The 24,036-nt window shown below is 45.4% G+C and overlaps 2 protein-coding genes across 16 annotated transcripts in view; one reads left to right on the forward strand and one right to left on the reverse strand.

The window, feature by feature from the left end:
* Positions 1-804: 804 nt before the first annotated feature.
* On the forward strand, positions 805-5,950 carry PDHB (pyruvate dehydrogenase E1 subunit beta). Its single transcript, XM_028110464.2, has 10 exons — positions 805-880; positions 960-1,013; positions 2,324-2,431; positions 2,523-2,585; positions 2,688-2,723; positions 2,860-3,145; positions 3,558-3,668; positions 4,181-4,272; positions 4,984-5,125; positions 5,410-5,950. The coding sequence occupies exons 1-10, from the start codon at positions 839-841 to the stop codon at positions 5,553-5,555; spliced, it is 1,080 nt and encodes a 359-aa protein (XP_027966265.1). The 5' UTR covers positions 805-838; the 3' UTR covers positions 5,556-5,950.
* Positions 5,951-6,616: 666 nt separating this feature from the next.
* PXK (PX domain containing serine/threonine kinase like) overlaps positions 6,617-24,036 on the reverse strand; it is a 75,507-nt gene continuing 58,087 nt past the window's right edge. For 3 of the 15 annotated variants that reach the window (XM_028110343.2, XM_028110355.2, XM_088027821.1), the window contains 5 exons: positions 22,271-22,348; positions 21,431-21,517; positions 20,712-20,781; positions 17,974-18,036; positions 6,617-7,903 (listed from right to left, as the gene is read on the reverse strand). In XM_028110343.2, the coding sequence (XP_027966144.1) occupies positions 7,686-7,903; positions 17,974-18,036; positions 20,712-20,781; positions 21,431-21,517; positions 22,271-22,348 (516 nt within the window). In that variant the 3' untranslated portion in view covers positions 6,617-7,685. The other 12 variants (XM_028110359.2, XM_028110358.2, XM_028110352.2 and 9 more) reach the window with 12 other exon arrangements.

Here is a 24,036-nt window from a genome sequence, read left to right on the forward strand (position 1 = left end):
ATCTGTGGTTGCTTGGGGTGGTGATGTGTGGGGAATGATTGGGAGGAAACATTGAGGGAACTTTCTGAGGCGATGGGAATGTGCATTTTACTGTGTCTAAATTACACCTAAAAAGGTAGGGGGAGTGAAAAGCCCTCTTAATAAATCTCGTTTGAAATGACCAAGCCAAAAAAAAAAAAAAAAAAAGCCCATAGACGCTGAAAATTTTGGATGAAGGACTTTCTGACAACTGACAACCCAAAGTGACTTGAGGACAACTGGAGATTGTAACTGTAATCACCTGAGAGGGTTCCTGTGAGAATTAAATGAGCTGTAAAGCACTTATCACAGTGCCCGGCACACAGCACGCGCTTAATCCATCAGTGAAAGCTCCGGTTCGCATTCTAAGCAACGGACGGTGCGCGGTCCCGGGAAGACCGGGCTCATTCATAAGGTGGTTAAGTTCCTATCATTAGAGTGTGCGCAAGCGACACCTGGTGCCCTTAGGGTTTCAGTGCCCTCAAAAGGCTGATCTAACTCTTAAGGTCCCTGCAGCCTCAAGTTATGTTCCTCAGAGTCTGCCTTTCGGTCCCCATGCTTCAAACACCACCACTTACGGACGTGTCCCCGGCGCGCAGCGCGCACTGCAGCAGCCGCCCGCTCCGGAGGAGAGACAGCGGTAGAACCACCCAACACGCCTCCTCAGCCCCGCCCCTCGGCCCCTCACCCCTGAGGGAATGGGCGGGGCACGCAGGCATCGCGCCCTGCCATTGGCCCGAACTGGCGGCGGAGGTGGGGCCTAATTCGACTGCGGTCCTACCGTGTTGTCATTCGGCGACGGCTAGAGGACACAGTCAAGATGGCGGCAGTGTCTGGCCTGATGCGGAGACCCCTTGAACAGGTAGGCAGCGGCACGCGTGCCTCCGCGCGATCCCTGCCCACCTTGCGTCCCCTCTCAGTGTCCTCTCTCTCCCCGCAAGGTCTCCGGGCTGCTGAGGAGGCGCCTCCACCGGACGGCGCCGGCGGCGCTGCAGGTAGGTGGCCGGGACCCTAGCCGGGGCAGGGAGGGGCCGTCGATCCCGGGGCGGAGGCTGGGGGCGCGCCTGCGCCGTGGGGAGGGGGACGGCCGCGGGCCCTGGAGTGGACGGATTCCCACGTCCTGCTGGAATTCGCCGTGCCTCTGTTGCGACCCAGTGCCGGACACACTACCAGATCACCCCCGCCAGGCTCATTGGGATCTGTGGGCGGTCTGAGTACCCTAGACTTGACGCTTCTTCCCTCATCCCCTTTTAAATTTTTTACTGTACTAAAATATACATAACCAAATTTACCATTTTTAAAGTGTATATTTAGCGGCACTAAGTCCATTACTATGTTGTGAGACCATCACCACCATCCGTCTTCAGAACTTTTATCACCATCACAATCAGAAACTCTACGCCTTAAACGGGAACTTCCCATTTCCCCCTAGCTCCTGGTAACCTCTATTGCACTTTCTGCGCCTGTTAATTTGTCTATTCTAGGTACATCCTATAAATGGAATCCTACAATGTTTGTCCTTTTAGGTCTGGCTTATTTCACTTAGCATGATGATCTCAAGGTTCACTCATGTTGTAGCATGTGTCAGAATTTCATTTCTTTTTTTAAGGCTAATATTCCATCTTATGCATATACCACATCTTGTTCATCCATTCATCTGTTGATGGATATTTCGATGTTTTCATCTTTTGGATTTGTGAATAATGTTGCTAAGAACATTGGTTTGCAAATAGCTGAGTCCCTGCTTTTATTTCTTTTGAGCATCTATCTAGAAGTGGGATTGTTGGGTCATATGGTAATTCTATGTTCAACCCTTTGAGGAATTTCCCACCCCTTTTATTTTACTAGAGGATTCTACCAGTCTGTCTAGTAAAATAACTTGTAGATTCTGAAGGTAGTGTTTGGAAGTGCCTGGTACCTAGTGAGTGCTCCAAACATAGTCTTCCTTAACAGTTCTCTGTCCCACACTAAACCAAGTGTGGAAATAAAACAACCCGGTATAATTTCTATTTAGGAAACTACTTATGAGCTGGTCTGCTCAGCAAACAGATTTTGTTAAGCTTAGATGCACATCAAGAAAAGTGTTCAGTAAACTTCTCATTAACAAATCCAGTCAGGCTGTATGATAAAAATGTTACTTACTTTTGGAATTCTTTTAACTTTTAAAGAGAAGCCTGTTCTAGCGATAGTTTTTATCTTGTATGCTGTAGGCAGCCTAGGTAATTATAAAAGGAGAGAATCTCAGTAGTATCTGAAATAATCCTGTAGTAATCTTTGTTGATCGTTTTCTCCATACCTGTGACAGGTGACAGTTCGTGAGGCTATAAACCAAGGTATGGATGAGGAGCTGGAAAGAGATGAGAAGGTATTTCTGCTTGGGGAAGAAGTTGCCCAGTATGATGGGGCATATAAGGTAACCCAGGATACGTAAAAGCAATATAAATTGAGGTGGCTATTAGCCCCCATATACATTTAAAAGTAAGGAGATCATTGTGTAATTTTAGGTTAGTCGAGGCCTGTGGAAGAAATATGGAGATAAGAGGATCATAGACACTCCCATATCTGAGGTAAGCCTTCCATCAGGAAGCATACCTTTCAGGGGCATGTTAAAGTGTACACACTGTTCTGATTTTTATGGATTTTCACTTGTGTTTATGTTTTACTTATAGATGGGCTTTGCTGGAATTGCTGTGGGTGCAGCTATGGTATGTAATCCTCTTTATGAATCTCATCCAAAGAGATTTCTTTTAACATGACTTTTTAAAAACATTAAATTTTGGAATGGTTGCCGCTTTTTATTGCTTTTTAGTTTTTTAAAGATCTTTGTTTTTGATTTGACAGGCTGGGTTGAGGCCCATTTGTGAATTTATGACCTTCAATTTCTCTATGCAAGCCATTGACCAGGTTATAAACTCAGCTGCCAAGACCTACTACATGTCGGGGGGCCATCAGCCTGTGCCCATAGTCTTCAGGGGGCCCAATGGTGCCTCAGCAGGTGTGGCTGCCCAACACTCACAGTGCTTTGCTGCCTGGTATGGGCACTGCCCAGGCTTAAAGGTGGTCAGCCCCTGGAATTCAGAGGATGCAAAAGGACTTATTAAATCAGCCATTCGGGATGATAATCCAGGTCAGTGGAGTGACCCTTAGGTCTCTTTTGAACCTTAAAGAACTAAGTTGAAATCTTTGCCTGGAAGGAAGCCGTTAAAGGCTTCTAGTTAGGCTTAGACATATCATATGAAATGTTAATTAATGATTTACAGATACAGTAGAGACCGTTTTAAAAAAGGTGTTTTTGTTTTTGCTTTTCTGAGTACAAAGAGGCCTGTTAGGTATCTACAACGCTGGTTTAACTACAATAGATGAAATGAGGACTGAGCAGACAATAAATGCCAGCACCTAAATCATCCTCTCAAGGCTACTGGACACACTAGATGGGAGGCTTCCTAATCGGCACGGTGAAACTTTTCACAAAATGAATGATAGTGTTGTATATCCATTTGGTCATGTAGTTACTTCTGTTAAATATTTGTATTTTGCAGTGGTAGTGCTAGAGAATGAACTGATGTATGGAGTTCCTTTCGAATTTCCCTCAGAAGCTCAGTCAAAAGATTTTCTGATTCCCATTGGAAAAGCCAAAATAGAAAGGCAAGGTAAGAGCACTTAGTACATGCTCAAATATTATTTGTAATCTAGCCCCTGTATTTATGTTGGTCAAATTCATTCCTTTTTTTTTTTTTTTTTTAAGAGGTTGGGGAGGGTCGGAGGGAGAGGGAGAGGCTCTAAGCCCAACTCGGGCTCGGTCTCCCGACTCTGAGATCGTGACCTGAACTGAAATCAAGAGTCGGAAACTTAACCAACTGAGCAACCTAGGCACCCCTGGTCAAATTCATTCTTGAGGTTACTGCCCTTTACTTTGATTAGGAAATTAGAGGAGGAGTTCAAGTAAAGAAATGTGTCATGCTTTGCTCCTACACTTGTGCTTTCCTAATTCGCAGTCTGGTAGATTTGAATTTCATCTCCAGGGAGGCTACCGCATTCCTCACCTCCCTGGAACGGAGTTGAGTTGAAGATTTTACAAATGAACAAGAGCCACAGTGGCTGCAGAGCAGTACAACATCTTTAGTTTCAACCTGGCCTCTGATCTGTGACCACTTTGTTTCAGGGACACACATAACCGTAGTTGCCCATTCAAGACCTGTGGGCCACTGCTTAGAAGCTGCAACAGTGCTATCTAAAGAGGGAATTGAATGTGAGGTATGTGGACATTGATTTCTTAAAGAATCAGAAAGTTTCCTTTTAAATCTAAAACCCAGAAATAGGAGTTTGAATTCTGTAACAGGTTAACTAAGTGTAAAATCTTGCTTTGTCACTCAGTTCTGCTTCTGCATGAAGCTGGGAACCTTCTTGCTTTTCAAATACCTAGCTTTTTACCATGTAGGTTCTAGCTCTGTTAGAATAGTACCTGCTTTCTCAAGTTGGGATCCAACCTTGGAGCTGGAGGTCGGGAGAGGGGCAAACTAGAAATCAGGGTCTCACTCTTTTATGTCCAGCACCTACCGCTCGCTGGTTACACTTGGGCAAGATCCGTACTGTGAATCTCAGCCCCATCAGCTGTAAACCAAGGAGAATACATTTACTGTCCCATCAGGGTGGTTGTGGGAAAATTACACGTAGTGTAGCACCTGGTGCACGGGGAGCAGTCCGTTGGTAGTTACTAGTTGTTTTGACGAGAAGGAAGTTAAAGCCCAAGAGGGTAAGTGCATTCTTAACAGAACCACTTGTGGTAGAGATAAAGATTTTTGTTTTAATTACAATTTCCCATTTTACATTTTGTTCTTGAATAGGCAGATTTGATTTTCCTAGACCCAGAGATTAACAGGAAACAAAGAGGGAGTGGTATTATGGGGATGAGGCTGTATTTGTGGTGCAGTGACTCTATAAAGCATATCTGTATTGTCTGTTTAGGTGATAAATATGCGAACCATCAGACCAATGGACATTGAAACAATAGAAGCCAGTGTCATGAAGACCAATCATCTCATAACTGTGGAAGGAGGCTGGCCACAGTTTGGAGTAGGAGCTGAAGTTTGTGCCAGGATCATGGAAGGTATTTCAGAGAAAATGGTTCTAGAATACTCAAGCTGTAATAAACAGTGTGTACCTGGATACTGGATAGAGATCAAAAGCTAGGGGTGGCCAACAGTCTTAACTTTCAACTTGTCACCTGGGCATTTTTCCTTTGGGTAAATATTTTTAAAAAGCCAGAAGCAGTCCCGGTAATTAGTATTCCTTTAGATTTTCTCTCCTTTGGAGAGCCATACTCCCTGTGGGAAGGTGGTGGTGCTAAGGGTCTTTTCTTGCCTCTCTCAGTTGAGCCTCCTTCTCTTCTAGGCCCTGCATTCAATTTCCTGGATGCTCCTGCAGTTCGTGTCACTGGTGCTGACGTCCCTATGCCTTATGCGAAGATTCTGGAAGACAACTCTATACCTCAGGTTAAAGACATCATATTTGCAATAAAGAAAACATTAAATATTTAGTTTGGACTTGAATTTCAAGTCATTGGGATTTATGTAAAATACTTGCTGTCACTTCACCTGGATTGTACTGTAAGACCTTACGATTCATCAAGTTATCCTTAAAGCAACAAGACAAATGTTTTTGTACTTGGAAGAAGTTTAAATGTGTTTGTATGTGGAAAACTTCTCTCCTGTCCTAGACTCCATGGGGTTTTTTTTGGTCTCTTACAATTACCATGTTCTTTGAATAAGGCTAATGTAAAATTTTACCCTCTCACAAGGACAAGGTATGAATGTGGCAGAGTTCTACAGAAAGATGTATCCAAAAATGACAACTTGTATGTAAAGATGAAACCTATTATCTACATTTGCTGTTAGATTGTTTTGATAAGGAATAAAGGAGTTCCTAATTATAACTAATTGTATTTTTATTTTTATTTTTTTAAAGATGTTTATTTATTTGACAGAGACACAGCAAGAGAGGGAACACAAGCAGGGGGAGTGGGAGAGGGAGAAGCAGGCGTCCCGCTGAGCAGGGAGCCCAATGCGGGGCTCAATCCCAGGACCCTGGGATCATGACCTGAGCCGAAGGCAGACGCTAAACGACTGAGCCACCCAGGCGCCCCTAACTATATTTTTATATTCTTGAGGTAATAAACGTGGGATGGATGGAGGTCTTAAAATTCTGCTAAGAATTTCTGTTAAGAAATTAGTGACACTAAATCACCTAAACTGCCATCACACTTGTAAGAGGAACTTGTCCACAGACTTTTCAAATGCCCAATTGTAATAGGGTTCCCTTCCAAATTAAACCAAAATTCATGTCAGGTATTTTTCCCATTGCCGAAAAATAGACATTCTGCTATATGCCGCCTTCTTTAGAGGTTGAGACAGAAAAGACAGGTTTAAATTAGTTATAGAAGCAAACAAGGGGTGCCTAATTTAAATAGCAAGACAGGATTGTTGCTTTTAGTAATTAAGAGAGAAAAGACACAAAAGAAATACTCTGTGGATCTATTCTTTATAAAAGTTCCCACAAAAAATTCCCACTTCAAAGGCCTAGCCAAGCTACAGACAACACATTTTCTTGACATGGTTTATTTTAATAAAAAATACAGCTGAACATTTATCACAGATTAAATGAAACTATACACAATGACATTCTCTCTGCATAGTAACCAACACTGATGTGTGTACTTGAATTTTTAAATGGATTACTGATAATCCTTTAAAGTGCAATTTATTTAAGGTTTAAGCAAATCATAGGATAAAGGATCTAATAAATGAGTAACATTAAAAAGATATATTTGGATAAATCTTTCAAAAATCAGAATTGATTTCTATGGATGCCAGATTTACTTGTGTTGTAATAACTCCCCACAAACCACAAACTTGACTTTATTGCTGAGGATTAAGGAGATCCTCTGATCGGCAAGAGCTTTTCCTGATGTTTACATTTTATGTCTGTCCAATACACTAACTAAAAGGAACTAGGAGTCTAGAGTGGTTGCTTTCACAGCCCTGAGTTCTATAACCACAATGGTATTCCTGTTAGAACCTAGAGAAGGTTCCGGACTTGACTTGCCCCTGTCTATCTGAATGGAAAAGGAAGAACTCAGTTACTTCTCTCACTCCGCGACATAACTATGCTTTGGACTACAGTGTTAATAATGTCCAAGACAAAATTAGGTAGCAAAAATGGGAGTTATCGAATAACCAGAAAATGCTTTATAGAGAAATGAGAGGAACATTTCTGGGAGCTGTCTGACAGGATAGGCGGGATTGCAACCCAAAGGTCATTCGCTGCTGTGACTGAACATTGTCACTGTTTTTCTGTGCGTTTCCTTCAGTTGGTGACAAGGTTGACTCCAATATGCTGCTGTCCCCAAAAGAAGCCCCTTAGAGGATGAACCAGACTCCTTTAAAATGGTAATAAAGGAGCAAAATAAATATTTCTTAAGGCAGAAATGCCAGCCTGACCTTATTCTAATTGACTATTTCCGTCTTGAGAAGCCTCTTGCCTGAGCATCTGCAAAAGAGTCTGCGGCTGTCCTGGCTCAGCAATCATTCATCTGGAAAGAGAGTACTTCAGGGATTGGAGGTGGGAGGAAAAAACAAAGAACTTTTCCCTCCAAGTGTAAACACGAAGCTTTAGCCGATCTTAGGAGCACTATGATCACAGGTTTCGGCTTTCCTCAAGGTTCCCTTTTGGAAATTCTGGATGGAGCTGAGTAAGGCCCCGCGGCTCACACCGTTCACAGCCTGGGGCGGGAGCTGTGTAGGCACCTCTGGGCTCGCAGGAAGCAAGGGAGCTGCTGGTGGTGGAGGTGGAGGCGGAGGCGGAGGTGGAGGAGGTAAAGCGGCCGTCCCTGGGGGGTCGGGGGGAGAAGGGACAGTGAGTATCATCTCTCCCAACACCCCACACACATGCTACTGCTCAGTCCTGGGTAGAAGGGACTTGGATGAGACTGCAAATGTGTTCCCCCAGAGGGACCAAGCTACCCATACTGTACGGTTTTTTAAAATGCTGAACAAGAAAGCTAGAAGCATCAAAGGGGAATTAATTCAAGGTTGCCATTTTCCCCTAAGTCATCTTAAGACTGAGTATCACAGATTACATGAAACCATACACAGTGACCTTCTCCCTACGTAGATGAGGCTCTAACTCCATTTCCAAATCTTAGCAACAGTCCCAAAAGAAAAGTTCCATCAGCTACTTTAGGCAGGTCCAGGGCACGTACTGAGCTAGCAAGTAAAGACAGACATTTGTATGCACAGAGTTGGACTACCTGAATATCAATTACTGATAAAGGATGAACATTTCTTTAGCTGCCCCAATACCCACAATATTTGAAGGATGTGATCTAATAGAAAATGACAAAGCACTCAGGATTCTAGGCAAGGAACCAGTGCCCGCTGGGTTAAGGGTTCCCCAGGGGCGCATGTCTCGAATAATCATTTTCTATTAGGCTGCATTAGAGAAATATAAGATGCTAATAACTGTTAACAGTACAAGACGGGGGGCAGAGGGCTCTCTCCCTGGCAATGGTATCCTCAGGAGGAGGAGGAGTCTTCCTCAGCACCTTCTTTCCACTGGGGCCTAACCCAGGAACAGAATCGAGCTGCAATAACCCTACATCTTTGCTGAAGCATCAGGAGAGACTCTACCCTAGTGGGCAAGGAGAAGGAAACTAGACAAGTGTCCAAAACTTCCCTTAGCTTCCAGGCACATGAACATGTGGCAGTTGAATGTTATAATTTTGAATCGATGAATGAATGACTCTCCTAGGACAAAATAAAAACTGAGTACAGCCAAAGACCTGTTTTAAAGAACTTGCTGGTGCCACAGAGTTACCTGCCCCATTACCTATGAACCTTGCAGTTCTCAGTGACTCCTGTGTCTGTTTCTAGCCTTAGCCTCGGCCCCTCCTGGAGCTACATAGCGAGACATTCTGTTAGGCATTCTTCCCCTCTAACCTGCTACTGAGCTGTGGAGGTAACAAGTAAACATACCAATCACCACTTGAGTTTCTGTGGATGAGTGGTTCAGGGTCACCAATTAAATACTTAGGTAAGAGCATCCTTTTTACCGAGTGTGACACATAACAGTTCAAAGTCTTGTATTTCATAGAAAACCACTTACCTTCCTTACATCTTTTACTCAAACCTAAGGCAGCTGAAATTAAAGAATCACATAGATACACACATTCATACTCTGCAATCTCAGAATTCTCAAATGATGAAAATATAGCAATATGAATAAACATTAAATACAGACAAATGAACAAAATGTAATTCTCACTGGGTCTATACAGTAACAACTAATGAATGAAGTTCTATTGCGTTTTCTGCCAGGGTGGCTTATGGAAAAATGTTCCCAGCTTTATGTTACAGGGTTACAAAGATAAAAAGGACTTTAAACCCACAATGACTGCTGAGGTGAGAAGAGCAGGGAGAATAAGCATGCCAGAAGGGGGTTTTGGAGAGTGGCCAGTGAAATCCCAGGAGGAGGGGGGTGTCTCTGAAGGTTCTTGGGACTCAACAGCACCAAGAGCTCCCAGAGGAGCCGCAGGTGCCGATACCCCGCAGCGCCACCCAATGGCCAGCATCTGGGTTTGACATTGCGTACCAAAGGGGCTTCAGTTTCTGCCTGCCAGCTTTGTGCTTTGACCCTGGAGAAAAGTCACTGCAGGTTACAAGAAAGAAAACAGGCTCTGGGCTGCAAGTGCTAAAGGCACAGAGCAAGCCATCCAGAGACCCGTTACCCCTCCAGCCCGGGATTCTGGGTGGCTAGAGGTGTGGGTGTCAGCTGCTGGACCTGAATAGAGAATGAATCTGCTTGGTTCTCACAAGGAGCCGACCCTCGACTTTGGCTGCGTTACCAGCCACTCAAAAATTAAAAGTGCAAATTGATGATCTCAGAGTTTGGGAGGTGGGTGTGGTGCTCAGTACATGGATCTTTATTTTTCCGAGTAAAGGCTGAGATTGTTACGGCTTTAAAAATGAATCTCCTTGAATACGTAGGTAGCATAAATAAATACAAGGTCCCAGGTGTCACCGAGTAACCCATGCATATGAAGCAAATGAGAAGTGGAGATCTGTGCAAAAGGAGACGCTGCTCATCCAACGGTAAGGAGCAAGGTCACCCTGATGTCTGCCCCCAGAGGGCCGGACCAGACCCAAAGGGCCTATCTGTCCCATGAGGCCCAATTTCCTCACTGGGCCTGTGACAGTTAGGGCAGATCTTCATGTGTACTACCAGGGCAAGACAAGACCTCATCTTGCCAGCTCAGAACACTCTGGAAGTAGGGAGGAAGTCCCCACAGTCCCCACAGGATGGTCAGGAGTGGAGGAAGCAAGAACACAGACCCAGGGACTCAGCCTCTGACTATAGGCCTCATCAGGGTTTTTTGGCCTTTTCATTTTACATTCTCTATAGTCCACAAGCTTCCTTTAAAGATTTGTTGGGACTTAAGCTACAACACGTTCTAACAGTTGGCAATATTGATAGGGGCCCAATGCAGAGTTGGCTATTGTGTCTGAGGCCAGCATGAGTGCCACCGACTCGTCCCTGCCAGCAGGTACCCAACAGCCCTTATCTCCAGGCCCCAGATAAGACCAGACAGATTCCATGTTACACTGGTTGCTAACTAACTATAATTTAAATAAAAGTTTGAAGGAAAAAAAAAAAAAGGTTGGTCACTAACTGAATTCTCCCTGCTCTGAGAAATATTGGCCTGCAAACCCAGGATGAGGGATGCTCCAAAACAGTTCTCTCCCATCCTACCTACTGTCAGACAAAAATCCCAAAAGCCAACTACTTTACCCTCCCCAGAATCCCATCCACCAAACTAATGAGAACCTGGCAATTCAGCAGAGGCCCTGGAATGGACCACAGACCACTGCAGGAAGAGCAAAGGTTCGATCTAGGATGGAATGCCTTGCTAGAAACATCCTCACCAGCCTCAGCAAAAGGACACCTGGCGGGGGGGGGGGTGCCCTTTCTTTGGGGCCAGTTTTAGCAGTGGGCCATCTACCAGTCCCTGTAGGTCTGAGTTCCTTTGTGGTCCGCGAATGCAAGTGGGGAGACCACGGGGCCGCCAGACCAACACCAGGACCTGCTAGCCACCCTCGAGAGGGAACAGATAGCAGTGGCCCCTGGAAGCAGGCAGCCCCCCCAGCTCTTGGCAACTGCCTTTGTATTTTGCCTCAGGTAGATGAGGAGGCTGCACTCATGTCCCAACTCAGGAATTATTAGGGATGCTTTAAAGAAAACTGTTTTCCCCGACAGTTATAAAAGCCAGTGAGTTGTCTTCCTGAAACCAAGAACTCAATCGGCTAATGCTCTTTCCCTTCATCAGAGTGATAGGGAACCAATATGTTTGCTACACTAAGACTCTGGGATCTTGCTTTCCAAAACTGAAATATACCAAAATGCCATGTGGTTAATTTGCAGTTTTAGAGCTGTATTTTAAAACTACAATCAGAGTGGAAATGAAGATTTTGAAGGTCACGGTGAAAATGAAATGAATGTAAATGAAGTCACTTGGGTGCTTTTTAAAGATGCTGTATTTCATTTAAATGTTCAGATAAGGAAATTGTCCCAAATCTGCTTTCCCATTTGTTCATCACTTCAGTGATCTAGATGCACTGGGGCCCATTTCACATCCAGAAACAGAGCATCTTTAAAGTTAGAGAAATCAGTATAGCTTACTTTACCGAAAATTCACGTTCAAAATGGTGCATGCTCTACTGAAAACAGCAAAGAGAGAGAGAGAGAGAGAGAGAGAGGGGACATAAGTCATTATTCGATTTTAGTGTCATTTAATCAAATAGTAAGAGAGAGCAAAATATTAGTCTGAATCACATGCTGATTATTCTCACTGCCAAACTAGGATCTATTTCACCGCAAAACGCATTAGTTTGTAAACACAACCAGTGACCCTTTTAGAACAGGGCAAATATGTTAATACAGTAATCAGAGAGTCAATATGCTAATAGAGTTGCCAGAGAGTCACTTTCCTCTTCATATTTTTTTCTGTCCCCCCTCCACCCGCACCCTGCCATTTGGGTAGGGTTTTTATTTGTTTACAAGCACAATACTCATTTCAGAAGACCAGTGAGGATTTTAGTCCCCCCCCAGCCCCCCAAAAGTGGAATGGGTACAGGAAATATAATTAGTTCTATTGCTAAATAAGGACAGTTTATCAAGAAGGGAGAAAAATTAGAACTCATCACTTTTCCCAATCGAGTCTTCTATAATGTACAATGGAGAAGGGTCTTTTTAAAGCTGGGAAGAGCAAGAGCACAGGGTAAGTCTAAGGTGAAACAGCGGCAAGCGGCCCCTCCCTGAAGGCCACTGGGATCTACAGGCTGAATTTCCGCAGTGAGTGACATTTGCTTACTTGTGGCTATAAAACCATTAAAAAGAAAACAAGCAAGGCAAACATTGTTCTTGTCTTCCTTTTAACTGACTAGATTCCAGGTTAAATGTGATGGATAATGCTTTCCCTGACAGTGAATCCCAGAGCTCCTGATGAATGAAGAGAATCACTTCGTCTGGGGAGGGTCTGAGAAATGAGGCCCACGAGGTGCTGGGCAGGCTGACCACTCACAGGGGATAGATCTGGAAGGATGCTGAGAACACTGCCCTGAGCCACCTCCACCCACACCAGCCTTACCCCCTTGGGCTTGGATGTGGGGAAGGAGGGCTGAAAGAGGGCAGGAGAGCAGAGCCAACATACTCTTCAGAGAAGCACTGAAGGCAAACCTGTTCGTCCCAAAGATGGCAACTGGTTTGTGTGTGGGGGTTTCAAGAAAAAGAGGCAATTCTTATGGCCAGAGACATGGATTTTGAGCCAAGAATGGGTTTCAGACTTTGACCTGGCCAGACAGATTCTGGAAACTCCCAACATTCTAAATATCTCTCTTTTTTGTGCTTTATTTATTCTTAACCATCCTTCCTATTATTCAAGCTTTCAGTCACTCTGTTCCCATAAGGTTCTGTTTTCCCTCCTCCATCTCTCTAGATCTCAAACGTCCCTCTCTCTCCACTCATCCTTACACAGAGTTTTCTTATAACTTTTTTTTTAAGATTTTATTTATTCATTTGAGACACAGAGATAGAGAGAGAGCATGAGCAGGGGGAGAGGCAGAGGGAGAGGGAGAAGCAGGCCCCCTGCTGAGCCAGGAGCCCGATGCGGGACTCGATCCCAGGACCCCAGGATCATGACCTGAACCAAAAGCAGACGCTCAACCATCTGAGCCACCCAGGCGCCCCTACACACTGAGTTTTCTATAAATTGCCAGCTCGCTTTCTCCAAAATGACTGATTTAAATTATAAGCTGCAGGGCGCCTGGGTGGCTCAGTCGTTAAGCGTCTGCCTTCGGCTCAGGTCGTGATCCCAGGGTCCTGGAATCGAGCCCCACATCGGGCTCCCTGTTCGGCGGGAAGCCTGCTTCTCCCTCTCCCACTCCCCCTGCTTGTGTTCCCTCTCTCTCTGTGTCTTCCTCTGTCAAATAAATAAATAAATAAATCTTTAAATTATAAGCTGCAAGTAAAAGGGCTAGAATTCTCTTGCAGGGCATTCATAGCTTATACTTAATAGCACATTACTGCTTATAAAGCTTTGTGATGTATATTACCTAATAAAGACCAGGAATTCTTTTAGAAGACAGCTTCAAAGGATGGAAATTACTTGTCCAAGGTCTTAGCTGCAAAGTGGCAGGGCTAGGACCCACGCCCAGGGTGTTCCAACTCTACTTTCAGGGTTCTTTTCAGGCCACTGAGCAATACTTAACAGCACACACCCTGCAGTGTACCTGCGAGAACAGGCACTCGATCAAAACCGGTGGGGTAAATGGGCAAGGTCAGAACCAAGTTCAGATGCTGGCTCTAGCATCCCCCACTTGTGTGACCTTGGTCAAAGTCCTTTAACCTCACTAGAGCCTCCATTTCTTTGCCTTTAAAATGGAGCTTTATTAGAAACTACTCTCATTGAGTAGGAAGGAATTCATGAGGATTAAATCAAACCATGCCTATAAATCACATAGAACAGTGCCTCGCACAAAATAAGTACCTTGTTATGTTATCTAATTATTTTTTTTAAAGATTTTATTTATTTATTTGACAGAGAGAGACAGTGAGAGCAGGAACACAAGCACGGGGAGTGGGAGAGGGAGTAACAGGCTTCCCGCCGAACAGGGAGCCCGACTCGGGACTCGATCCCAGGATCCTGGGATCATGACCGGAGCCAAAGGCAGACGCCTAACGACTGAGCCACCCAGGCGCCCTATGTTATCTAATTATTAAGAACAATAATAATTTAGGGTCTCCTCTTACTTAGCTTTCCCAAAACTCTTTTGCAAACCTGTTTTAAAAAGAAACCACACACACACACACACACACACACACACACACACACACACACACACACACACAATTGCAAGACAACAGGCCTGTCTGCTCCGAAAGAGAGAGTGGAAGGGTGTACGTGTGTGTGTGTGTGTGTGTGTGTGTGTGTGTGTGTGTAAACTGGGACCTTATAAACCATTCAGTTCTAGGACTACAAATGTAAACATGAGCTAGTGATATTTACCATGAAATAAGTCAGGATAAAGAATTTTAAAGCTCTTGAAAGAGTGACCTTCCAGAAGTAGGAAGCATAACCTTTAGCAGAAAAGAACGTTCTCACTGAAAATAGGATTGCAGCAAAAGTTTTAGAGAATCCCACCCCTCCCAAAGGAATCACCAGTGGACTTAGGGAAATGATATTTCCCCCATCTATCTGGTAAGGACTTCAAGAAGAGGTGCCATGGCAGGAGGTAAGAAATGGGAGAGACCCCAGCCTCTTACCCAATTGCTGGAAAGAGCTCATGAAAGTGAGACCCCTTCCCTTAGAAACATCTGTCACTTCTGCCCCATACTAAGAGTCGCAGAGCCTAAGACCACTGTCACCCATCACGAATGTGCTTAAAGCTGATGCTTTCGGGAAGGAAGACAATGCGGTCCAACTGAACTTGCCTAAGTTGATCTGTTGCTGAGCAAACAGGGTCCCCAGTGGATTTACAGTATGCTTGATTAGAAGAGACTGTGAGATGGTCTCCCCTTAATTCCGACCTTTTTGCCTTTGACAGAGGAGGTAGTCAACACCCGGACACGTAAAGTGACTCATCCAAGCTCTCCCGATAAGGAACAGTGTAGCGAGGGCTTACTGTACGCCAGGTGCTGTTCTAACCCCATACACACGGAATGTGCTGGATCCTCTAATAATGCCCATAGGCAGGCACTGTTATTATCCTCACTGACAAACGGGAAACCGGTAGCAACAGTCTTGTCCAAGGTCCCAGAACTAGCAAGTGTTTGTCCTCAAGTTTAGGTTCCCCGGCTCAAGGCGTAGTTCCCAAGAGCTCCCAGACTGAGTTGCGTTTGAGATGCTACATTGAGCAGGAATTGTTTTTTGAATCCTAGTCCTTGAAAGTGAAGACTTTTCCTTCCTTTCTTGAGAAAACTGCTTTCATCATGAAGCTGTAAGACACTATTCTTGACTTGATTCCCAGATAAGCACACCTTTTTTTTTTTTAATTATAAACTTGGCCTAGAAATAAAGACATAAATTGGAGTGAATGTGATTCCAGCAACAAGATGGGCAGCGTGCAGTGAAGCAGTGAGAAAGATGAGCCCATTGAGAAGCCTGGCCTCCTGTCCTAGAAGGAGGGACCAGTCTAAGCAGGGGCCGACCAGCCAGAAGATGCCACCGCTAGGCTGGGAGTCTGCTCTCACCCAGCAGAGGCCTTGAAGGCAGAGCAAGCCCAAGCAAACCAGCAACAAGGATTCACCAAGCAGCAACCACGGGCACAGTAGCATGAAGCTACTACCTCTTTGTGGCTCCATCATGCCTTGCACAGAACCGAAGCTGGTGGACTAGTTTTTCAGGTGGAGATTCTCTACTGAAAGAGGGGAAATATTGGGAGGAAAAAAAATTACCATGGTTGGACCCCAAGGAAAGCATTTGCTTAATTATGTCTACCATTTTGGAGGTCTTGAGAGGCACTGGCAATGTGACTCCACACGAGCTAGGGCCCTGTCTGTCTATTCATCCCTGTAACCCAGGACCAACCACAGTGCCCAGCACACTGCAGGCTCTCACTAGACGCATCTTGAATAACTGAATGACCATTTAGGGCCTGAAATGCTGGGTCGACAGGCAAATGCTAGGTATCATTTTTAAGAGATGCATTACAGTAAGTGCCCAGCAGAGGTCAGACTAGAGTCTTCAGGGCTGAGACACTAATTTCATCAACAAATCGTTAGAGGAGATAAAGGAAAGGCGCTAATATTTGCTGGGAACCTACCACCTCTGCCAGGCTTTGTGCTTGGGGCTTCACATGTTTTCCCTCTCAACTCCCTTTCAGAAGAGGTACGACCAAATTCACAGTAAAGCCCCCTACTGCTCCCACCCACCTCAACGTTTTTCCAACATTGCCTCTAATTAACAAAATATTCCCTTTTTCTTCTCTCATTCTAAAAATTTTCTCATCTCATGCAAACCTGCTATAGTAGACATAGCTCCCATTCAAAACACAGGTAAATCAGAGGATTCACGAAAAACTCCAAATAGATTGAGAATTCCCCAAGGCATTTAAAAATGAGGACTGGCAGTTAACTTCCCAGGACCACATCTAATGCACACAGTAGGTGCTCTGTATGACTAAAGACACACCTCGTGTATTAAAGAAGGGTTTATGGATTCTCACTAGTCATTCTCTCAATTTCCTTCAAATGTCTAAGTGGTGTGAAATTAATATCCTTTCTTCCAGAAAATGGCTGAAACATGATCTGGGCAGTGGAGTTCCAGAAATTTCTGACCAGCCTATAAACAAGTCACCCCTACACAAGAGAGAGAAGACTATATTCTCTCTTGAACAATATTTGAGGGCTTTCTTGTAAAAGCTGCTCACAAAGTCAGGCAGGGAAAAGAATACCATTCCCATGAACCAGGTACTTTGTTTCTCAAAACGGGTCCTGGCCCAGAACACTCGGCAGCACGCCATCAGTAAGAGGAGACACCACCAGCCAGAAGTAAGCTGTGCAAACTATTCCCTTTACACTTGCTTGTCATTTTGTCAGGAAGGTCAGTTAGAAGATTTGAGAGCAGGTGGGTAAGGTTCTTGGTAGCTCCTGGGTGCTGCCTTAAGCCTTGATGAATATGGATTGTCAACTCCTAAATCAACCCCAGGCAATGACCCTCCCTTCAGAGGGTCATTGAAGCAACTCTTCCAAGCACAGCTGACAAGCTCTGAATGGCAGAACCAGCTCCTCTGACGTCTAGAACATCTGGTTCCCTTAAGACGTGAAAAGAAATACTGGTTCCCCAATGTGATTTTACGAGGCTTGCAGAATGGTCACAAAAGAGATACTAGTACAAGAAGGAGAGGGAACAAGCATGATGAGGCCATCCCACAGTTAGAGGTTGTTCTCATAAATATTCCCCAAGATCAATTCCTTCTACGTTTTTTCAAACAAAACTCATAGTAAGTAATCTGAGATAATTCGCAAAGGCAAAACAAAGGCTAGCCACAGAGAACTCTTCTGACGAGTACAGGGGTCACAGAGCAGAAGAGAGCACGGACTGCTAGGAGGAAAGCAGAAGATCGGTGGTTCCGTCGCTCCCATACCAGTGTTGCTCGCTGACCAAACAGACACTGTGGCTGGGCTCCCCGAGGAGAGAGCTCTGGCAGGACAAGGCGCCTGGGCAGCAGAGCAACTGTCTTGTTCAGCTCAGCAGGTACCAAGGCAGGATCTGATCGGAGGAGCCCTGCCTGAGGCTTCTCAGCAAGAGAGCAGGCTGGAGGTAGAGGGTGGCGCTGCCTCTGAAACCAACTACTGCTCCCCATGAAGTCTGACTTGGGACATCTAGAGCCTGCCTCCATGACTCACCTGCCGTAGAGGGTGGAGTTGGTGACGACGGGGATGTGAGAGGTGAGCTGGCCCCAGATCCTGCTAAGAGAAAACATAGAGAAACCCTCCTGGGGACCAAAGACGGACATTTGGAATCTGGCCTGAGCAGAGGACCTGCCGTTGTCTGAGAATCTGCACTTGGCTGAGTGGGTGGGCCTTGTGATAAAAGGTGGGGAGGGACAGAGAATGCAGAGCCTGGACCCTGTGACCACAGGCTTCCCCCAGAGTGCAGGGTACGCTTTGTCCCCAGGCCACTAAGGGCTCCGGGCCGCCTGCCGCTCCCCACCCCCTGCCTGGTTTGAAACCAACCCTGAGCTGTCAACACTTGTGCAGTTGGCTACGGTATCTCTTCCTGACCCAGCCTCTGTCCTTGCATAATGAATGACAAATGACAGTGGCCACAAGCAGTACAGGGGACAGAGAGGGACAAGAGCTGTCCAGTGCAGTCCTCTCCAAAGGAAGCAAGAGTTCCCTACAACGTCCAACTAATAGTGCTCTCTGCAGAAGTTCCATTTTATCAGCAGCTACGTTCAATTAGACAGGGTCAGCCTGTTTGGTTTGTGGCTCTCCCGGGCCTCTTAGAAGAAATCCAGTAAGTACTTTTATTTCCATTAAAACAACGTGCATATTCCCATAGTCTCAAGTTCTCAGCATCTCCCCTTTGCTTAGGAGTTCCAGAGAACATCCTCCCGGCCTGACAGGAAGGCAGCCCAATGAGCAGATAGAGGTTCCTACATAAGCCCTTCTGTGGCAACAGGAAGCCCCCTCCCTGCCACAGAGGTCCTATGGAGGCGGTGACAGAAGCTCCAGGGAGAGCCACAATCATGCCCCTGAGAAGCCTCCAACCATCACCTCACCTACCACCCGCAGGACAGCTTGGGCACAGCATGGACACTGGGCGTGAGGAGAAACGTCCCAATGAAACCACACCTCCCTCAAACGGAGGAGCTTTTCACTATTCGCAACATTCTCTCCCCTCCTATAAAATAGGAGAGGCGTTTTACTGAAAAAGGAGGTAAAACCGAACGCATCCTGTCTTCCCAGTGCTTCGCAGTGCTAATGTGGGTTTTTAAAGGGGAGAAGATTGTACTTGTGATTCCAATGGGGTCTGGAGATGTTCTGTCCATTTCCCCCAATGGCTACGTGGCTTTCCTGAACTTCTTGAGGGCGTGGTGGGGTCTTGGGAGTCCGTGGAATCTCATCTGGCTGCTTGGGGCCCTGAGCCTTGCAAGCAGGCAGGGCCTCGGGAGGGTGGAGAACACTGAGCCAGGCTTTCTCTGCTTTATAGAGAATTAGCTGCGGGACAGAGTACCTGTCAGACATGCTGGCTGGAGACACGAGTCTCAGCCTAACGATGATGATGACTGGCCCACTTCCATTGCATCAACCGTGGAGAAGAGAGACCTCCAGCTCGAATCACCTGCTGGCCATAGCAGCCTCTGTGCCTGAGGAGCCGGCCTGGGTCCTCACTGGGGCCTCCAGGGCCTGGGGCCTCCCTGCCTCTCTTCCCTTCTGTGGCTGAAGTCTGCAGGCAGTGGTGTCAGCACACTCCCCGCTCTTCCTAGAGTCCACAACCTTCCCCCACAGCCCCTCTTCTGCCTTCCAGCCCCACCCACCCCGCCCACAATCTCTGGCCGTGGCTGGTCCAGGCCACATGTCCTGTGAGCCCTGGCGGGCATCTCCTCACTGCGCGGAGAAGACCTGAGAAGGCGTGAGCCATGAACACCCTCCGGGGCTTCCCTTCCTTCCACTTTTAAATGCCTCTGCCTCTTCCCAGAGCTCTCCTGGCTCCTGGCTCCGGGAAGAGATGAATGGGCTTCCTCCACGAAGAGACTCAGCTGGGCTCCTGAAGCTAACCTCTTGGTCTTCTGGCCTCCCAGTCACTCTCTCTTGTACATCTTCAGCTTCTCCCTCTCTGCTCAGCCCTTCTGCTGCCTGAAAGTACACGCAGCTATCCCTCAACCCAACAAAACCTCCCCTTTCCTTGGCCCTCTGGGCTCAGTCGAAGCTGCCCGCAGTCGGGTGAAGCTGCCCCTTCTCTATGTGGAACTCTACCTCACAGATTCAGAAGGTGCAAGAAAAAAAAAAAGATTCATGAGGTGCATAAGGTGGAAGAACTGGAAGTCCCCAAGGATCGTTCAATCTGGCCCTGATTTCTAAAGATGGAGATATTAAGGTCCAAAGCCAGTGGGGCTGGGCAAGGGGCAACCAGGAGTGACAGCGAGGACTGCCAACTCAGGATGGTGCTCTGTGCCAGCCCAGCCCTTCTGGAATGATGCTCTCTGCACCCCCATGCCCCCGCCACACACACACCATTGAGTGCTTTCCTTAACCCGCGTATGAGGGCACTTGCTCCCACCACGTGGGGACTGGAGTAGAGGGCAGGATTCAGGGTCGTTTCTGTTCGAACAGGTTTTACTAACAAACAGGAGGCCTCATGTTTTAAGTTGGGTTGGTTTTCCATCCATGCCTAATGCTCATTTTTGGCTGACCAAGTCTCGCAATCAGTGCAGAGGCTGGGTTACCCCATAACCTCTGAGGATTCTTCTAGCACTTGAGTCCTGTGAGCCCGTGAATGCTGTCACAATTCTTTACTAGCGGCAGGGTCCTTTTGTTCCCTATACTGCTCAGTCTTTGGCCACCAGAAGCCAAAAACTCTTGACTCCTAGTCCTGACCTTTGGGCCCAGAGGCCCCACTACAATCTATAACCAGTTACCTGAATTATTGGAGTTGCTGTATTTTGCTGAATGCTCTTCACTATTTTCAACAGCAGATCGTTTTGACTTCTTTAAAAATAAAAGAGAGATGGGGAACAGCAAAGAATAAACACACTGAAGCTGAGAGTTAGAATACAAGTATTTTCCAGGCACACAGTTAAACTAGCTACATACAAGGTCATATTTGGTCCCATAACTTAATACAGTTAAGAAGCCACAAGCCACAACCAGAAAGGCGAATAAAACCAAGAATGCTGAGTTTACTATCTCAGGCCAGTCATTCTCCCCAATTACATTGGGCTGTAATCATCCCAGCAAGCCAGGAAACTATATGGTCCATTTCTCTGCTGATATTATGTGACTTTTTTAAAAGCTGCAAAACAGTCATCTGGAAATAGTTTTAGCTTTCAAGGAGATATAGCACAAAATCTTGCCATTAACTAAATGTGCACTATTAACCTACAGCTTTCTTCACATGTAGCCAAGAATTCACAGAGAGGGGGCGCCTGGGTGGCTCAGTTGTTAAGCGTCTGCCTTTGGCTCAGGTCATGATCTCAGGGTCCTGGGATGGAGCCTGGCGTCCGGCTCCCCGCTCAGTGGGGAGCCTGCTTCTTCCTCTCCCCCTACTCATGCTTTGTCTCTCTCTCATAAATGAATAAAATCTTAAAAAAAATAAAAAAAAAATAATTCACAGAGAATTCAGAGACACCAGGCTTACCTTTCGAGCTAAAATCTTTCTCTTTTTCCTTTCTTCTTCAGATCCATGGTGAGACTGAGCTCTTGTCAGTCTTCGATGCTGGTAAATCTTTGAGAGACCACAATTCACCACAAATTAAGTGTATCTTATGTTAATGAAAATCTCTAACATGTTTTGCCAAATCAAATTATTCTGGATGAAAATTCTGTCCTTGCTCAGCCTGTCTGCCTCCAAGCTTGGGTCTGGATGTCTGGGAGAAGAGTCTGCCAGAAGATGAAGACCTTTCTCGTTTCCCCCTGTTCCTTCCTGCCCTTCTCTCTTCTATGGAAGACATGTGTGGCTCCCAGCACCTTCAGAGCAAGGACCACATGTGCCCGCCACTACTACCCCACCTGCCCCAATCATAAAGGAAGACCACACGTTATGAATGTGCTTGTTTCCCCCACAGGCTGAGCACCTTGAGGGCAGGACTGTGAAGTAACAGGCTATCTCACAACACTGAGCATGGAGGCCGGTTCAGAGCAAGGATGCAAGAAATGTTTATGGAATAACAACCAGCCAAAAGTAAGTCACTGTGAATACCACGGCAAAGGATCCAAATGCTAAAAGATCAAAAGGTAATAAGGAGGGGGCGCCTGGGTGGCTCAGATGGTTAAGCGTCTGCCTTTGGCTTAGGTCATGATCCCAGGGTCCTGGGATCGAGCCCCGCCTTGGGCTCCCTGCTTGGCGGGGAGCCTGCTTCTCCCTCTCCCACTCCCTCTCCCTCTACTGTTCCCCCCTGCTTGTACTCTCTCCCTCTGTCAAATAAATAAATAAAATCTTAAAAAAAAAAAAGGCAATAAGGAGCTACTAGCAATTTACCTGTTTCTGTTCTTCAATTAGTCTTTTTTCTATACATTCTTTGGCAATTCTCAATGCCTCTTTTAACTTTGTGGGGATCTGAAAGAAGAGAAAGTACATAACCCATTGAGTAAAATGGCCAGAGATTCTCTTAAGTCCTGGTTTTAATAAAGGAGCAGTTGGTTATCATGAAGGAGGGAATCTGCAATAGAATCAGTTACAAGATAACCACTTGAATACTATCCATCCCCAACATGCTCACCTCATTACCATTTTTTAGTAATGAATATATAAAACACATAAATAAACATGGTATGTTTCATGTAATTCAAGTAATACTCAAGGGGCCCCAAAATGCCAAAATAATCTTGAAAAAGATCAAAATTGGAAGCATCACACTTCCTGATTTCAAAATATATTACAAAACTACAGTAATCAAAATAATGTCATATTGGCATACAGACAGACACACAGAACAACCGGACAGCATAGAGAGCCTAGAAATAAACCTCACATATATGGTGAAACGACATTTGAATAGGGTGCCAAAAAGTATAGAGAAAGGACAGTGTCTTCGATAAATGGTGCTGGGAAAATTGAGTATCTACATGTGAGAAAATGAAGCTGGACCCTCACCTTATACTCTATGCAAAAATTAACTCAAAATTGGACTGAAGACCCAAAACTATAAAACTCCTAGAACAAAACAAAAGCTTTAAGATATTGGATCTGACAATGATTTTGGATAAGACGCCAAGAGCACAGGCAAGGAAAGCAACAAGAGACAGATGGAACTTTTGAGAAACTTCTGTGTATCAAAGGAAACAAGAGAGTAAAAAGGAACCTATGGAATGGGAGAAAATAACTGGAAATCATATATTTAATAAGGGATTAATAGCCAAAATATATAAAGAACTCTTATAACCCAACAAAAAAAAATAAGTAACCTGATGAAAAAACGGATGTGTCACAAAAAATAGATTATACCAGAATAAAAATGGAAAAAAAAAAAAAATCAGAAAATCTAAGAGGGAAAAAAAATGGGCAAAGGACCTGAAGAGACATTTCTCCAAAGAAGATTGACAAATGGACAACAAGTGTATGAAAAGATTAATCAACATCTCTCATCATTAGAGGAATGTAAATCAAACCATGCTGAGATAGCACCTCACACACATTAGGATCGTCACTACTGAAAAAGCAAAAAATAACAAGTGTTGGTGAGGATGTGGAGAAATTGGAGCCCTCGTGCACTGACGGTGGGAACATGAAATGGTGCAGCTGTGGTGGAAGACAGCACAGAGTTCCTCAAAAGGCTAAAAACAGAAATACCACATGATCCAGCAATCCCACTTCTGGGTACACATCCAGAAGAATTGAAAGCAGGGTCCTGAAAAGATATGTGCACCCACTGCAGCATTATTCACAATAGCCAAGAGGTGAAAACAGCTCAAATGTCCATCCACAGAGGAAAGGATAAACAAAATGTGGTATATGCATACAGTAGAATAGTTTTCAGCCTTCAAAAACAAAAAAGAAAGAAATCCTGGGGCGCCTGGGTGGCTCAGTCGTTAGGCATCTGCCTTCGGCTCAGGTCATGATCCAGAGGTCCTGGGATCGAGTCCTGTATTGGGCTCCTTGCTCAGCGGGGAGCCTGCTTCTCCCTCTCTCTCTGTTCCTTTCCCCTCACTCATGCTCTCTCTCTTTCTCAAATAAATAAATAAAATCTTAGAAAAAAAAAAGGAAATCCTGTCACACGCTGTAACACCAATGAACACAGAGGATAC

The sequence above is a fragment of the Eumetopias jubatus genome, unplaced genomic scaffold, assembly GCF_037043125.1.
Source record: "Eumetopias jubatus isolate StellerSeaLion01/CBP00866 unplaced genomic scaffold, mEumJub1_p1.0 scaffold_1, whole genome shotgun sequence".
Taxonomy (NCBI): domain Eukaryota; kingdom Metazoa; phylum Chordata; class Mammalia; order Carnivora; family Otariidae; genus Eumetopias; species Eumetopias jubatus.

Excerpts from the sequence above, each read along its gene's own strand:
- PDHB (XM_028110464.2), top strand. The coding sequence starts at position 839 with ATGGCGGCAGTGTCTGGCCTGATGCGGAGACCCCTTGAACAG. Across the intron at positions 2,432-2,522 it reads AGTATGATGGGGCATATAAG|GTTAGTCGAGGCCTGTGGAA; the intron begins GTAACCCAGGAT and ends GTGTAATTTTAG. Across the intron at positions 5,126-5,409 it reads TTGTGCCAGGATCATGGAAG|GCCCTGCATTCAATTTCCTG; the intron begins GTATTTCAGAGA and ends CTTCTCTTCTAG.